The sequence below is a fragment of the Notolepis coatsorum genome (genome assembly GCF_963971535.1).
Source record: "Notolepis coatsorum genome assembly, chromosome: 14".
NCBI lineage: Eukaryota > Metazoa > Chordata > Actinopteri > Aulopiformes > Paralepididae > Notolepis > Notolepis coatsorum.
In genome coordinates, this window is record NC_140178.1 from 30,568,968 (window position 1) to 30,586,963 (window position 17,996).

Here is a 17,996-nt window from a genome sequence, read left to right on the forward strand (position 1 = left end):
CACACACACACACACACACACACACACACACACACACACACACACACACACACACACACACACACACACACACACACACACACACACACACACACACACACACACACACACACACACACACACACACACACACACACACACACACACACACACACACACACACACACACACACACACACACACACACACACACACACACACCACAGTTCAGCATGATGAATGTCCGCTGCTTACTTTCTCAGACTCCTGCTGAGCCAGCTCTCTCTCCTCCTGGATCTTCTTCTGTTTCTCGATGGCGATGTCAGGGTTGCCCTGAGCGTGAGTCTCTCTGTCCCTGGCGGAGTGCTCCTTACGGCTCACTTTGTGATACGCCCTCCTGGCTTTGTCCAACTGAGGAGGCACAACACAAGAGACTCCTTATTCAATGAATTAGAAAGTTATAAAGGTTCGAAGATTCGGCATGGGGCCACACATCCGGAGGGCCTTCCACAGGAGATAGTGTGAATGGCCTAAAAGATCTGCGATAGACAGTATATTCACCGAGCGGTGCGTCAGCAAGGCACACAGGATCCTGCAAAATACCCCAGCCACCCAAACCACAAACTGTTACGGTACCGCAGTCTCAGGTCCACATCCAAAAGAACACTTAACAGCTACTTCCACCGGGCAAACAGACTACGTACAGACTCTAAATCATCACATGAGCATACACACAAAAGCACCTTAACACTATGCCGTCCGTCCACGAGTATATACGTGTTTCGGTGCCATGCGTTGTGGACCAGAGCCACGTATATACTCGTGGCAAGTTGTTATTGTTTTATTCCATATTTATAACGCTATTAACATCCGTGATCGAGATCCATGACCTACCCACATATTTGATTTTCGAAACATGCAATACCGGCCAGATCCGCTTAGGGGCGCCATCGCTCCACTGCAGTATCATTGAGGGGATTTAAAAAAAAAATTAACTGACATTGGCTACCTGAACGCACACTCTATTGCTAATCAATAATACTAATCGGCGTTCCCCGCCGCCCCCATTTCATCCATAGATGCTCTGTAATAGTCCGGATGCTACGCAGTTTGTTTTATTTCATTCGTATATATACAGCAGAAATGGCGTTTGATATAACGGCGCCAACGTTTAGCCTATTATCTAGCTTCCTGAAAAAAAGAAGAGACAAAAAGCGCGATAAACCTTATATTCACGACGCTATAAAATGACAACCAACCGATGGATTTTTATTTTCTTTAAGCCATTATGAAGGCACGGTTTATGCACTCAAGTGACAATGAGAATGGACAGATAGCAATACTATAAATGATATATATAGCTCTTAGAATGTACATCGGTTTGTAAACAAACCGCTGTCCTCTGAGGCATAAATTGCCGCAAGAGTGCAGACGCCAATGTGACTTACACACCACACAAGCACACTTATTACACGCACACACAGCTGCAACTTTTTTTTTATCCGCAGTTTTTTACCTTGTAAAAATACATTTACCTTGTATTGCTTAGAGATTGTATAGATCATTGTGTATTGTTGTCTACAAATCTACTACGGTTGAGGAGCTGGGGAAAACAAGCATCTGAATGTATATACATTTTAAAAAGCTGTGACAATAAAAATTATCTGAATCTGAATCTGAGAAGGACATCATGGACACAAGGTTATCCTGAGAGATTAGCAGATTGACTCCACGTCATGAGTCAGTGTCACGACGTAGCTTTCTGAAAGTTACCGAGACGCTTCCTCTTTTTAATTTGTTTTACCTTCTTAAGACGTTTGGACCATGGCTTCTGAGCACGTGCGAAGCCCGTGCCAAAGTCCTGGGACTCCTTGAACCCTCCGAATATCTTCTTGTGGAAGGAGTCCTTCTGCCAGGTCCGGACCCGGTCCCCGTCCTCCGAGACGAGGGAGCGGCAGATGGTGGCGTGTAAGGAGGCCAGGCGGTCGGCGGAGGACAGGAAGCACTGCCACGCCTTCAGAAGAGACCCGTACAGCGGACCTGTAGGGGACAGACGGAAGAGAGAGAGTGAAGTGACATGTTGATGCTTTTTTGTAAGTAAATACATTCTGAATACATGCAGTGTTGTAGTACTCAAGTCCACCAGGACTCAGACTCGACTTGGACTTGAGCACTGATGACTCTGACTTGGACTTGGACTCGAGCATTTGACTGCAGACGAGTTAATTGATAAATACAGTTATTTATTAAGACATTTTTTATAATCATTCATCCCTAATCATGTGGCATAAGATGCATTAGTTTGGCTATTGTGTCACAAAGTAAATAAACTCCCTTTGAAACGGTGACCGCTGTGACATTTATGTTTAATGTAGACCTTTTTTTTATTAGTATGTCAGCTCTTTGACTGCCAGAGTGGAGTGGACTCAACCTTGATGACTTGGACTCGGACTAGGGTAATGGGGACTCGACTCTGGCTCTTCTTTGGTAACTCAGACTTGGACTCGGACTCGAAGACTGGGGACTCGAGACTCGACTCGGACTACAACACTGATGACATGACATGGTCTGCTCAACAACTACAACTCAAATGAGATCCTTCATTTTAGATCTCTGCGAAAGTCATTTTGTTTTCTGTTTTCACTAACTGAAGCTAGGTCTTGTGTTGTGTCTTATATGTCATTGTTGTTGTTGTTTTATTGTGATTATGCATTGTCATGAATACAATGCTGTGTTTTGTGTGGACTCCAGTAAGAATAGTTGCTGCTTCTGCTACGGTTAATGGGGATCCTAATAAACAAAATGAAAAGTGAGGAAAACTGCTAACAGAAGCATTAGAAAGATTTGAAGGATGATTAGGTGCAGGACCGTGGACAGGCTTGGGCTTAAAGGTGCTATATCCCAAATGTTGAATATTAATATAGCAGCAAACGTCTATTTGCTATATAAACATAATAGTGGAGTAATGGTGTCGTGAGCAGAGAATGATGTCACACTGTGTGTGTTGTTATTCCAGCTTCTCTCTTCTTTGTTTTGGTAGCCATGCATTCTTGTTAGTGTCTCCCTGTGAAACTGTTGGCCCTCCCTCTTCCCATTACCCCACGTGGAATGCACCTGATTGGATGAACGTGCTGCTAGTTGATTGGCTTGTTTCTCAGCTCCTCGTTTAACATTGAAACCGGGAAACACATTGGTGTGTATATGCAGACTATATAATGCATTCTTGGCAGGCGTTTTACGTCTAAATTGTTTTTTTAAAACTGTCGATCGTCAACTTTATCTTTTTCTACCTCTTTTTCAACCTAAAGTATGTTTCTGACAATATTTCATGTTGGAAATAGGACACACAATTGCTGGATCTTGATTCATATTTTATCTGCAATGGCCTAGTTTGACCATTTGAGCAGAATTTCATAAGCCAGACAACTCTGCACATGCACACTCGGTCATGGAAAGCAGGAATACTAAGTGTGTCTGACCTAAACTGCACAGTTAGGGTACCTTATGTGTACTGCACCTGTGTATACTGTACCCTTTACTTACTCATAGTATATATTCAGAAGTATTATTGACCTTATTTATTGTAATGTTTAATATAACTGATAGGGCATACAGACCCTCATCTGCACCTTTGATCACACATGTATATTCAGAGTTAATTATACATTTACATTTACATTTAGTCATTTAGCTGACAAGTTCTGTACGGCAGGTCATCAGGAAGGGTACAACTCTATCAGCTGAGTAACAATATTCATCAAAGTGTATATTGTTTACACTGCCTATTTTTACTATTCTACTGTACTATAATTACATTTCCTGTATTTATGTCTTTTACTATTACCATGCCCATACCTGTACCTCCCCTTCCCCCTCCTCCATGCTGCTATGATGCCTGAATTTCCCCAAGGGGATCAATAAAGGAATATCTCATCTTATTTTACGATGACTCGCTCGTAGGTAAACTCATCTTGCAACCGAAATGGTTCACTAAAATATGTTTATTACAACATTTATAGGCGAGAAATAATTTATTGAATATTCATGAATAATGATTTATATTGTACTTATAGCGTTTATTTTGCTCTGAGATGCTGGTGCTCTAGTGACATCTAGTGGCTGAATTTGGAATATAGCACCTTTAAAGCCCCAAGCAGGTATGTTCACATACATTCTTGAAAAATTGGATCTGTAGATAGAAAATAAGACATTTCAAACTTTCTCAACCCATTGTAAATCGGAATATAGATCTGTTTTACTACAATGCGTAGAAAACATTACCAACGTAAACAAACCTTTTACATCCACGAAATAGTTAATACAATTGAAAACTCATATTAATCCTTGTATCAAGAACTCTGTGAATAATTTTTTTAATTAGGTCCTTATTTGATTATTGATATCCTGTCCCATTTTAAGTGAAGATTATGGTAAATATAATATATAAAATACATCAATAAACACTAAGTGTGTTTTCTTTTTCTTTTTTTGAATTATCTTTTTCCCCCTACTTTTTCCGTTTTTCTCCCCTCCCAATGTTAGTCGTTATGCCAATTCCCAATCCCCTTCCTGGTCGTTGCGCACTCTACCCCCTACCGTCGGTCCGGGAGGGCGGAGACTATCACATGCTTCCTCCGACACATGTGTACCCAGCCCACCGCTTCTTTTCACCTGGCAGCATGGACTCTCACTGGGAGAGTGTAACGTGTGGAAGGATCTAGGGATGCCCCGATCACATTTTTTGCCACCGATACGATCACCGATCGTCTTGAGCCATATCGGCCGATACCAATCCGATATCGATCGTTTTTGGTATAAAAATATATATATATATATATATTTTTTTTATAAAAAATATATATTATATAATCATACTTGTAGTTGTATTATCTGCAAGACATCGCCACCACGCAACAAGTCAAAATGCTCGCTATCTGCAAACAGCTCCACTGTCTGTGTGTACTCGAGTAGCGTCCAGCTACGGCCAGGATTCTCCGGCGCTGCAGCTGGACCCTATTGGTATAAATCACATTCAACATGCCCTCAGCTCGAATACGCATCAAATCAATGTTATAAGACATTGATATCAGGAGCTATCTGTAGCTACTGCTAGCCGGCTAGATAACGTTAAGACAACGCCTCAGTGAACTATTTAGTTTAGAGCTAACGTGAGCTAACGTGAGCTACCGAGCCAACGGAGGTAACTTATCATGCACTCGACTATTGCTGGAGCATTTGTTGATATCAGCAGCTATCAGTAGCTAGCCAGCTAGATAACGTTAGACAATGCCTCATGTAGTCACTGGGTCATTTAGTTTAAACAGTAACGTTAGCTCGGTAGGTAGCCAACGTTAGCTCACGTTGCATGCACCAGACTATAGCAGACTGCGAGGCATAGGAGCCTCTTGTTTACACGAGTGCGGGAGGGGCTGGGGAGGAGGAGGGGCCGTACGCTGCAGGCAGCTGTGTGTCTGAGAGAGAAGTCAGCAGTGAGATCTCCGCTAAGAATTGGATCATGTTTTTCGATCGGTTTTGACGATCGGCGAAAATAAAGCATTATCACCGATCACCGATCTCATATTTATACTGAATATCGGCCGATACCGATCGCTGGCCGATCGATCGGGGCATCCCTAGAAGGATCACACTACCTCTCTCAGATCCTTCCCTTGCTGTGCAGGCGCCCCGACCGAACTGTAGGAGTCGCTGTTTACAACGACCAGGACCCACCCTCGCCGGGTTTCCCACCCGCTAACACTGCCAATTGTGTTATTATGGACAGTCGGCCAACCCGGAAGCACCACAGCTGGATTCGATCCCACTGTCTCTGTGGTGGTAGACAGACGCTTAGTCCGCTGCGCTACCCGGCCGCCCCTAAGTGTGTTTTCTGATGAGGGGAGAAGGTTCACACGCTCCAAGCAACCCACACCAAAGGGAGCTGTAGGCCCGTTCACTGCTCTCAGAGTAGGGCAGTCTTCAGTGGAGGACATTTCAGAGACTTGGTCCAAAGTAGGACACTGGAGCATGCAAATATAGGACAATAAACGCTATCACAGATCTAATCTTTCGGCGTATAGTGCATCTGCATAAACTAACCATGCAGCGAAATGTTAAAGGGGACATGCATTGCTATTCCTAGCACTATTTGGGCAACTTTACACAATTCCTGTGAGTCTATTGAACACATCTGTAAGTGTTGTGAAGGATCAGATTAAACCGAATATGTATATTTATTTATATATATATATTTAATTGTATTTGTATATCGTTTGATATCCCCTGTATATTCCTTGTACAATATGCATTGAATATCCCTTTAGTCTACTAAACAGCCCATAATAGTTTCATTCTACCATTGGACGAGAACCTGGCGCCAGGTTGCCATACCCCTAGGTCCAAGTTCAATCGTGCCGCCTAACATGTCGTGGCAAGCCCCGGTTCCGCGCAGGAATATGTCGGGCGAAATACGAATGGTACTATTTGTTCATAGCGCATATATATATGGCGCAAGTAAAGTAGAACTTTCTTTTAGTCCAGTTCTTTACCCTCCAACAGAGTGACAGACGCAAAGCCTCCCCACGACGCACGTGCGGTGTAGTAAGGCCTACTTGGCCCAGAATAGGCATTGAGATATCGTGTAGATTAATAGTTGAATAGTCATAGTTTGGCACTATACCGTCGAGTTGGACGTATTCTATTAAGCTAATAATAGTCTATTTATGTATGGTGCATCGTTCGGTTAGAGTTCTAAAGTTATCAGTACCCCCATCGTTCCTGACGTTATCTGGACGCTTAACCAGGCTGGTCAGACCCCTAGTGGTGATTGCATCCGAGGAGCTCCGGGCCAAGAGCGACTGGACCTGTATATTGGATTACTCTACCCGGACGACGGCGAGCCTTCCACGGCTTGGATTATGCTTTGTGTGCTTTGATTATTCCATGGATAAAGGCCAACACTGCGGAGTGTTGGAACTACCCCCCGGAGAGGACTCCAGGTGAGACGGCGCTCGACACCAGTGAGGTCGCCTCACGTCTCTCCGTTGTGGACCGGCAGCTACCGTCCACAGAGGGTCCAGCTGTATTCGTCTGCGGTCCGAGGTTCTGTGGGCACCGTGTCCAAGACTTTGGATTCTCCCAAGACACCGTCGGCCAGATGGGATACCGCCAGCGGCTTCTCTAACCCCCCCCTCCTACTGTCTTACAACCAGCGGGACCCCCCCCCCCCCCCCTTAGTGTATCCAGCTATAATCATTTAAGTACCATCGCTATCGTTTTCCTAAATATTCCAGGTTGTATACTTACTCCCTGCGTAACCAGAGATTGGACATTCAATGTTGATTTACCTACGAATACTCATTTGCCATAAAAGTGCATATTTCATATTTCAAATCATAAATGTAATTAAGTGATCGTTGTATACACCTTTTGCTGTATTAAACCTTCGATTTGGTACATTTGTGTGGATTCGTTTCATCAGGTGGGAAAGTGTTCATCATACTTATATCTTGTACTGGGTGGCCAGAAGTTAAAGTACATGAGGTAGTGGTATTAAATATCATATCTAACAATACAGTCAGGGAATTGTACCCCTCAGTTACAATTGGTCCTTCGAGCCGGAGGGTAACTAGTGTAATATTAATATAGTGTTATTAATATCGAAATGGCCTATGATGAACACTCCACGAAACGATCCTCCTAACCTAGAACGCCCGCGGCGCAGACGACAGACACCTCAGTACTTAGAGGCTTACACTGTCAGTCAACTACCTAGCCTTCGACAAACGGTAAACGCGGTAAAAGTAGAAAGTCAAATTATGTCTGACCTTAATGACCAGGTTTCCCCGACCACAGAGGCCATAGTAGGTCCTAATGTAACTGACCAAGCTCACGGTGGGGACCAGGAGGGAATTGACATGCCTTTACCCCCCGCCACTACCCAAGAAGTAGTCCCCGACCAGCCCCGGGAGGAAGACAACCCTACAGAGAGAGAACTCTGCACGGAAGAAGAGGAGGAGAGCGCCGAGGAACTAGAGCTCCAGGACTCCCCAACGAGTACCCCCAGGAGCGGCTCACGCAGGAGCGGCTCACCTCCACAACCGCCTTCCCCCAGCGAAGCGGAGAGGATACTACAACAGGCATTCCTCGTCAGCCTGACAGCCTCTACCGAACGCGACCGACTCCAAGCGCAGATGCTTAGCGAGCGCGAACACCTCCAAGCACAGCAACGGAGCGAAGAACAGCGCACACGCCTGGAGATGAGACGCTTCCAGACAGAAGAGAATATGGCAAGAGACCGGGCCGACGCCCAGCGTGCCGCTGCCGGTGCCCAAAAAGACGCAGAGCGCGACAGACTACAAGCGCAACTAATAGAGCAGCTGATCAAAAGGACAACTCCCTCTCCCTCCGCCAGGGGTTCAAGGAACTCGTCGAGACAACAGTCAAGAGCAGCGTCTCCTCAACGAGCAAGCGACCCTGAACTTGACCAACAGACCGAGTCTAGACCCCCCGCAGACCCCCTTCCCATACCGGTCCAAGCGAGACCCAGCTACAAGGAAGGAGCGGCATACACTGCGGAGAAGCTAAATAAACGATTACAGGATCTGGAAGATCTGATAGAGGAAGAAGAGGGAGAGGAGGAGAACCAAGCCCGACGACAGCACAGTACTCCACCGGACCAGGAGGTCCCATACAGTCCAGGCTATACCCCCGCGGCGCTGCGCTACAGACCCCCGACTCTATTCACGGGTGAGCACGACGCACGACCAGCCCCGAGGAATAGCACCTGGACCAGCGGGCCATGGTACCCTGCCAGTACCAGCCCACAGCGAGGCGCAAGAGGGGACTCGCCCAGGAGGTCTCTCCCCCAACGCTCGCCGATGTATCAGCCATCCACGGCGTCATACAATGCCACACCGTCATTCCCAGCCTATGAGAGTCGAGCACAGTACACGGAGCTCCGGATGTGCTTAGAGACGATGATGGTGGATGTCGCTGACGAACGCCACAAGTATGCAATATTACTGAAGCACCTGAAAGTACCGCGAGCGCACAATATAGCGCTAGCCTATGCTACCTCTTCGACCCCATACACAGCGGCCCTTGCAGCGCTGGATCAGAGATATGGACGTATATGGGATTACGTAATCCAGGAGATAAGGCATATTGACCGCCTACCCCCAGCCACAGACAATCGCTCACTAGACGACCTGTCAATCAAAGTGCAGTCCCTGGTAGGGATGCTGGGAGCGCAACGGGAGAAGGGCATGCATGAGCTATACGCCAACTCTAACGTCGAGAGGATTTTGGAGAAGCTGCCACCCGCAAGACAGGAGCGCTTTAGGCGGCAGAGGGATTACCGGGATCCCAACGGCCCCGAGCCATCCCTCCTTGATCTAGCCGACTTCCTGGCGAGAGAAGTCAGCAGCTTACGACTGGACACCTTCGGGCGGAGCACGCCAAGCTCCAGAGAGGGACCCAGGAGAATAAATGATGGAAGAAGATCGGTGACTGTCATGCACCAATCCGAGTCAGTACCGAGCAGTAAGAGTCACGGCACCCCCTCGAGAAAAGAGAAGTGGAAGATAGCGTGTCCCTACTGTGAGAAAGAACACTGGCTGTCACAATGTGACCTATTCACAAAGATGAATGCAGAAGAAGTGAGTCAATGGATAAAGTCCAACCGGCGCTGTTATCGATGTGCGCGGCCCCACATGGCAGCCGAATGCCGCCTAAAGAAAAGGTGCAGCCGGTGCGATGGAGCCCATCTAGATATACTACACGAAAGTAACGGAAGACGGCCTATACCTGCACCACGGAGCGGCACCAAGGCAAGTGTCATGTACATTGACCCCGCCAGCAGCAGCGGAGCCCAAGTGCTCTTAAAGGTCGTCCGTGTGACATTGAGCTACCAAGATAAAGTCATGGACACTTACGCCGTCCTTGATGATGGGTCAGAGAAGACCCTTCTGCTCGCCTCCGCTGCGACCCAGTTGGGACTGCGGGGGAGCAAGAACGAAATGACGATTCGGACAATAAGAAGAGATTTAAAGACGATAAAGGGCGAGAATGTCTCCTTCACCATCGCAGCCAACGGGCAGCCAGAGCGACGGTACAAGATCACAAATGCTTTCACCAGCCAAGAAATAGGACTATCGCAGTACACCTACCCTGTCACCAAGTTGATGGATAAATATGTGCACCTGCGCCAATTACCTATCCCGCTCATAGACGGCGCTACCCCGACCCTGTTGATAGGCTCCGACCATGCAGAACTCATAGTCCCGATTGACCGGGTCCATACAGGCCCCCGAGGCTGTCCTGCAGCAGTCGAGACCCGCCTAGGGTGGACCCTACAAGGCCCCCTCGCTAAATCTCTCAACCGAACAGCAGCCACTAGCTGCTTCCACTCCAGAACGACAAAAGAAGACACCACTCTCCTGCAGCATGTCGAGAGGCTATGGACCCTAGAGACAATGCCCTTTAAGAACGAAAAGAAAGATATTCGCTCTAAAGAAGACATTTACGCCATCAACCTACTCGAGCAGGGGACAAAGAGAGTCACAGTCGGCGGAGTGATGAGATACGCAACTCCACTCCTGAGGCGAGAGGGAATGCCCACCTTTCACGCAAAGAAAGACGCCACGGAGCGCTATCTACTGAACACAGAGCGGCGCCTAGCCAAAGACCCCGCTCAAGAGAGTGTGTACTGAGCTGAGATTGAGAAGCTAATCACAGCGGGACACGTAACAAAGATTGACATTAAAGAGGCCGATCAGACGACCGAATCATGGTACGTGCCGCATCACAAGGTCCATCACAACGGCAAGGATCGCATTGTGTTTAACTGCAGCTACCAGATCGGATCCCAAAATCTGAATAAAGAGCTCTTGCCCGGCCCCACACTCGGCCCCTCCCTACTAGGCGTGCTACTGCGCTTCCGCCAGGACAAGGTGGCTATAAGCGGGGATATCAAAGGGATGTTCTTGCAGGTGAGACTAGTAGAGGAGGACAAGCCTCTGCTACGGTTCCTATGGAGAGAGAAGATCGGAGATGAGAACCCATCCATCTACCAGTGGGAAGTACTCCCCTTCGGAACCACATGCAGCCCGTGCTGTGCTACATTTGCACTACAGAAACACGTCACAGAGGACCCAGCAGCAGATGAAGAGGTCCAACACAGTGTGAAGAACAGTTTCTACGTGGACAACTGTTTACAAAGCGTCTCGACTCAAGAAGAAGCCGAGGCTCTCCTAATCAAGTTACGCGCCTCCCTGATCAAAGGCGGCTTTGATCTCAGGCAGTGGGCCAGCAGTGACCCGCACGTATTGCGCAGCCTCTCCTCCGCGGACAAGGCTGCCAGCAGCGAGACCTGGATGGCGACAATCCCAGGAGAAGCCCAAGAAATGACACTAGGACTAGTCTGGCGCTTCAAAACAGACTCGCTCCACTATAGACACAAACCCTTGGCTCCAGAGCAGGGAAGGTCGGCGGCGATACCGACCACCAGACGGAGTGTGTACAGAACACTCGCCAGACAATATGACCCGTTGGGATGTATTCTACCTTACACCACCAGGGCAAAGATGATTGTACGAGCACTATGGGACAAGGACCAGGGCTGGGACGACCCAATACCCGCACACCTTGGAGAGAGTGGGAGACGGAACTCCGCTCACTCCCAGGTGTCAATATACGCCGCAGCTACTTCCCATCCACAGTGAGGCCAGAGACATGCGAGATTGAGCTACACGTCTTCAGCGACGCCTCCGAAGTAGCCTACGGATCGGTGGCCTACTTGCGTGCCCAAGAGATGGGAGGAAAGATACACACTGCTTTCATCCTGGCCCGCTCAAGAATAGCCCCACGTAAGCAACAATCTATCCCACGTCTAGAGCTCTGCGCAGCCCTCGCAGGAGCGCATCTAGCCACGTTAATCCAACGTGAACTCACCATTCCGGTGCATAGAACAATCTTGTGGTCAGATTCCACGACAGTACTCACATGGATCAAGTCTGATTCATGCAGATACAAAGTCTTCGTGGGAGTCAGAGTCACCGAGATTCAAGAGTTAACAGAAGAAGCAAGCTGGCGGTATGTGGACACCAAACACAACCCAGCTGACGTCATCACCCGGGGAATGTCTCTGGATGACCTAACCCGTTGCAACATCTACAGTGACGGACCAGCATTCCTCAAGCTCCCGGAAGGAGATTGGCCTACGCCCACCCCGAGGGAAGCAAGTAACGAGGAGGCTGAGAACAAGAAACCTATGTTCTGTGGACTGAGCACTGTCGCCTCCACAGACCCCAACATAGATGACTGCATTACCCTAGAGAGTGCGCAACAAAGAACATTCCTGCGGCACCACCCAGAGATTCAGTCCACCACTGACATGTCAGCAGCTGACTACGAAGAAGCAGAACTTCTTCTACTACAACGAGCCCAGAGAGACTCGTTCCCCGATGAGCTAGACTGTCTACAGGGAGGAAACCCCGTCCCATCAGACAGCAGACTGATTCACCTGGCACCAGAGAGTGACGCCCATAATCTCATCAGAGTGGGTGGTCGCCTGCGGAGAGCCCCCGATCTACCAGATGACATTAAGTACCCGATCGTCTTGAACAGCCGACACAAGGTCACAGAGCTGATCATAAAGAAATATGACGAGGATGTACACCACGCAGGAGCAGAGAGAGTCTTCGCGGAGATCAGACGTCGTTATTGGATATTGCAAGGGAGAGAAGCAGTACGACGCTTCCAGCGAACCTGTCTAGACTGCCGTAAGTGGCGCGCGCAGCCCAGCATACCACGGATGGCTGACTTACCCCCCTGTCGCCTCCGAATCGGCGACAAGCCATTCCACTCCACAGGCATGGACTGCTTTGGCCCGTTGTATATAAAGAGAGGAAGAGGCACCGAGAAGCGGTGGGGTATTGTATTCAAATGCATGACCACCAGAGCGATACATATCGAGCTCCTTCCGACCATGAGCACAGACTCATTCCTTATGGCCTTCCGGAGATTCGCATCACGGAAAGGAAAACCGTCTACATTGTTGTCTGATCACGGGACCAACTTCAAAGGCGGAGAAAGAGAGCTGAGAGAGAGCTTCCAAGCTATGGGCCCAGAACTTAAGACCCACCTCGCTCCAGCCCAGATTGACTTCCAGTTTAATCCCCCGAACGCACCCCATTTCGGTGGAACCTGGGAACGAGAAGTACGTTCTATAAAGACAGCCCTGTACGCCGTACTCGGAGCCCAGACTGTGGCGGAGGAAGTCCTAATGACAGTCCTCACGGAGATCGAGGGAGTATTGAACTCAAAGCCCCTCGGTTACGTCTCCAGTGATGTAGCAGATGTCGACCCAGTCACCCCCAACACACTCCTAATGGGGCGGCTGGACCCCGCGCTACCCCAGACAATGTACAGGCCTGAAGAAGCGAACGGCCGAAGAATGTGGAGGTACAGCCAAGTACTAGCTGACAAGTTTTGGAGCAGCTTCCTACTTCACTACCTACCGTCTCTACAGACCCGCCAGAAGTGGGTAAAAGAGAGAGACAATTTGACAGAAGGAACAGTCGTCATGATTATTGACCAGTCACTACCCAGAGCTATGTGGCCGGCTGGCCGCGTAAGCAAAGTGATCACCGGTGCCGATGGCAAGGTCCGAGCAGCTGAAGTACTCGTCCAAGGGCGCACCTACACACGTCCCGTGGCGAGGCTCATAGAACTGCCCCGACTCCCAGATACTATCGATGATGACCATGACCCTATGACTTTGTGAGTTGACTGACCCTTACAGCGGACCTTGAGTGGTAGACAGTGCGGTTAATCTGTCTCTGCTTAGCTAATTAGGTGGGACTAATTAGGGGGCGGCTGTTGTGAAGGATCAGATTAAACCGAATATGTATATTTATTTATATATATATATTTAATTGTATTTGTATATCGTTTGATATCCCCTGTATATTCCTTGTACAATATGCATTGAATATCCCTTTAGTCTACTAAACAGCCCATAATAGTTTCATTCTACCATTGGACGAGAACCTGGCGCCAGGTTGCCATACCCCTAGGTCCAAGTTCAATCGTGCCGCCTAACATGTCGTGGCAAGCCCCGGTTCCGCGCAGGAATATGTCGGGCGAAATACGAATGGTACTATTTGTTCATAGCGCATATATATATGGCGCAAGTAAAGTAGAACTTTCTTTTAGTCCAGTTCTTTACCCTCCAACAGAGTGACAGACGCAAAGCCTCCCCACGACGCACGTGCGGTGTAGTAAGGCCTACTTGGCCCAGAATAGGCATTGAGATATCGTGTAGATTAATAGTTGAATAGTCATAGTTTGGCACTATACCGTCGAGTTGGACGTATTCTATTAAGCTAATAATAGTCTATTTATGTATGGTGCATCGTTCGGTTAGAGTTCTAAAGTTATCAGTACCCCCATCGTTCCTGACGTTATCTGGACGCTTAACCAGGCTGGTCAGACCCCTAGTGGTGATTGCATCCGAGGAGCTCCGGGCCAAGAGCGACTGGACCTGTATATTGGATTACTCTACCCGGACGACGGCGAGCCTTCCACGGCTTGGATTATGCTTTGTGTGCTTTGATTATTCCATGGATAAAGGCCAACACTGCGGAGTGTTGGAACTACCCCCCGGAGAGGACTCCAGGTGAGACGGCGCTCGACACCAGTGAGGTCGCCTCACGTCTCTCCGTTGTGGACCGGCAGCTACCGTCCACAGAGGGTCCAGCTGTATTCGTCTGCGGTCCGAGGTTCTGTGGGCACCGTGTCCAAGACTTTGGATTCTCCCAAGACACCGTCGGCCAGATGGGATACCGCCAGCGGCTTCTCTAACCCCCCCCCTCCTACTGTCTTACAACCAGCGGGACCCCCCCCCCCCTTAGTGTATCCAGCTATAATCATTTAAGTACCATCGCTATCGTTTTCCTAAATATTCCAGGTTGTATACTTACTCCCTGCGTAACCAGAGATTGGACGTTCAATGTTGATTTACCTACGAATACTCATTTGCCATAAAAGTGCATATTTCATATTTCAAATCATAAATGTAATTAAGTGATCGTTGTATACACCTTTTGCTGTATTAAACCTTCGATTTGGTACATTTGTGTGGATTCGTTTCATCAGGTGGGAAAGTGTTCATCATACTTATATCTTGTACTGGGTGGCCAGAAGTTAAAGTACATGAGGTAGTGGTATTAAATATCATATCTAACAATACAGTCAGGGAATTGTACCCCTCAGTTACAGTAAGCTTTTATTAAAAAAAATGCATTGTTTTATATTTCTAATCAAGTACTCAAAAGCCACATTTTTCTCCCTTTGGATTTCAGGCTGTGTTGGCCTGGCTCCGCCCATAAGCACTTTGAGTGACAGTCATCCACACAGTCTGCGACTGGCACAGATAGAGATAGAGAGAGACTGAGGGGGATACTAATAAATTTCGCCACGGGGGGCATAATCCCACAGGACAATGCATTGGTAACTTGTTTCAAATGACAATATATACCCCTGTGATTATTATTGTACGGATCGGAATACGGGCGTGCGCGTGGGAGCATGCGCAAAGATATTACAGTGATATGCTGGTGCTCGACTGCGAGGGAGAGAGAGAGATAGAGAGGGAGAGAGGGAGAGAGAGACAGAGAGAGGGAGAGAGGGAGAGAGAGAGAGAGAGAGAGGGAGAGAGAGGGAGAGATGGAGAGCGGGAGAGAGAGAGGGACACACACACGGAGGCACGGAGCACTGTGTAAATGCTGCGTGTGTGTGAGAGAAGATGGGTCCCTCTCTCTCTCTCTCCATCTCTGTCCCTCTCTATCTCTCCCTCTCTCTCGCTCGTCCGCTCCCTGCTCACAGTCAAAACCCGTTTGAGGAAGTGTCAGGTTACACTATGCGCTCTCTGCCTCGCTCTGTTTGAGGAAGTGAAGATATTTCCACTCGCTCTACTGTCAACCATAGAGGGGGCGTTAGTTATGCAAATCAGTGCTATATTCACGTCAGCAAAACTGTCAAGTCAGAACAGCTTAGTTGAGTGAGGGAAGATCTTGTGAACTCGAGACTAGACTGATGAGTCAATATGGTAATTAGAGACACAGACCCATTGATACTAACCCCTATTACTATAAAACCATGCTAAACACAGAAAAAAGCCATTTATAATGCATGTCCCCTTTAAGTCTTTAATGAAGTTTGTTGTCCTATATCAGAGTGCTTCAGTGTTATAATTTGGACCAAGTTTATGTTTGTTTATGTTTATTAAAGGATCCCCATTAGAGACACATGAAAGAGCCTCTAGTCTTCCTGGGGTCCTGGGGACCAAGTCTCTCTGAAGTTAAAGGGATAACGTAGTTTCCTTGGTCAGAGTTAGGAAGAGTCCTTCCTCAGCACAAACCATGCTGTTCCTCATACTAGCTCCGGATACAGACCAATGCAAAGTCAATGGGGTCGAGCTCCCGTCTGTACAAGATGATAACTAAACTGACATCTACTCCACAGTGCACACAAAGTGAATTTCAGTTGTCTTCAGTCAGCTTGTACAGACAGGTGCTTGACCCCATTGACTTTGGATCGGTTTGTGGCTAACGAGCTGGAGCCAGTATGAGGAACAACATGGATAGCGCTGAGGGAGGACTCTGCCCACCATCAACATTATTGGTAAGTAGCCAGGGTTCCAAATATCTGAGCTATCCCTGTCGTCTATTTGGGCACTTTCTGTTTGGCTTTGACCCTATCTGTGCACATTGACCATATTCACACTGCGGTCATTTTGCTTTTATGTCATGCTCAGGTTGGGATTCCCAACCCCATGTGATTAAGTGGTGATCAAGGGTAGATGGACTGGTAGTTCCATCATGGCCTAACTCTGACCATGGAAAAAAAGGGTCAAAAAGAAGGAAGGGTTGTTTGTTCGTTTGTTCGTTGTACTGTACTTGTGCTATAATGACAATACATTTTAATCTAATCTAATCTAATGTCAGAATACCAGCGTTCTATGCTCTGCGTGGTGCCAGACTTTGGTGCCAGTTCTATTGAAGCCTGTATTAAAATAAAAAAGAGGAAATATACATCAACCAATATAACAAACATTAGCTAGTTACAATGCAACAGATTGTTGGCGATTCTGACATCCGAGGTAATAACGAGGAGACGGTCGATCCCATTCAACTCAATGTCGGCCGAACTGAAAGTTTCCACACTTGGCACCGATGTGCGTTCACACGCCACACAGTGACATGATGACCCTTCCTTCTTTTTTATAGCTTCCTTGACTCTGACCCGGCGTGGCCCATGTTAACCAATCCGCAGTACTCACTGGAATCCACTAGGGGCTTCCACTTGTTGCTCCACTCGCTGAGCTGCTGGGCGTACTGTCTCTCCACGCGAGCTCTCTCCTGGAAACATACCACGATGTCATTACATGCCTGGAAGGCATCTTCCGTACGCTTCACCGTGGGCTGATAGTTCCCAGGCTGTGAAGACACAGAGAGAGAGGGGGGGGGTGTTAAAGAACAACAGAGGAGGATTGATTGAAAACTTTATTAACAGATTGCAGAATGGGTACAATACAGTACAGCTCAATACAAACAACTGCTAAGAGGATGCAGACCAGAGAAAGACTTTCGTCTTGTTTACATCAGGGTCCCCCATTTTCAATTCATCAAGTTATGTATGGTTTAGAGGCGCCATAGAAATGGGCTTGTACACTGACATCACCCCCGAGTTATGTAACACAAAACAAGTCACAGCTTGCATCTTCTTCCTCTCTACACCTTAAAAAACCGTGACACAACCGCATCCTTAAAGGTCAACAGGAATTCTCAGAAGTGCCATCAAAACGGCGTTAGGTTTCTCTCTGGTGAAAAGACGATGGCGGCGTGTGGGGTGTAGTCAGGGGGAGGGGGGGGGGGGGGGTTGGGCCAGACAGGCCTGCCAGTAGAAACACAGATGGAGGGGGGGGGGGGGGGGGGGGGGGTAGAGAGAGAGAGGGT

General features: G+C 47.9%; 1 protein-coding gene across 2 annotated transcripts in view; it reads right to left on the reverse strand.

Moving 5' to 3' along the window:
* Positions 1 to 17,996, reverse strand: part of LOC311240912 (protein kinase C and casein kinase substrate in neurons protein 3) — a 51,998-nt gene that overhangs the window by 18,112 nt on the left and 15,890 nt on the right. For both annotated transcript variants that reach the window (XM_084329525.1, XM_084329524.1), the window contains exons 3-5: positions 17,321 to 17,477; positions 1,784 to 2,019; positions 235 to 390 (exon numbers count right to left, since the gene is read on the reverse strand). In XM_084329525.1, the coding sequence (XP_084185651.1) occupies positions 235 to 390; positions 1,784 to 2,019; positions 17,321 to 17,477 (549 nt within the window). The remainder of the gene's footprint in view (positions 1 to 234; positions 391 to 1,783; positions 2,020 to 17,320; positions 17,478 to 17,996) is intronic.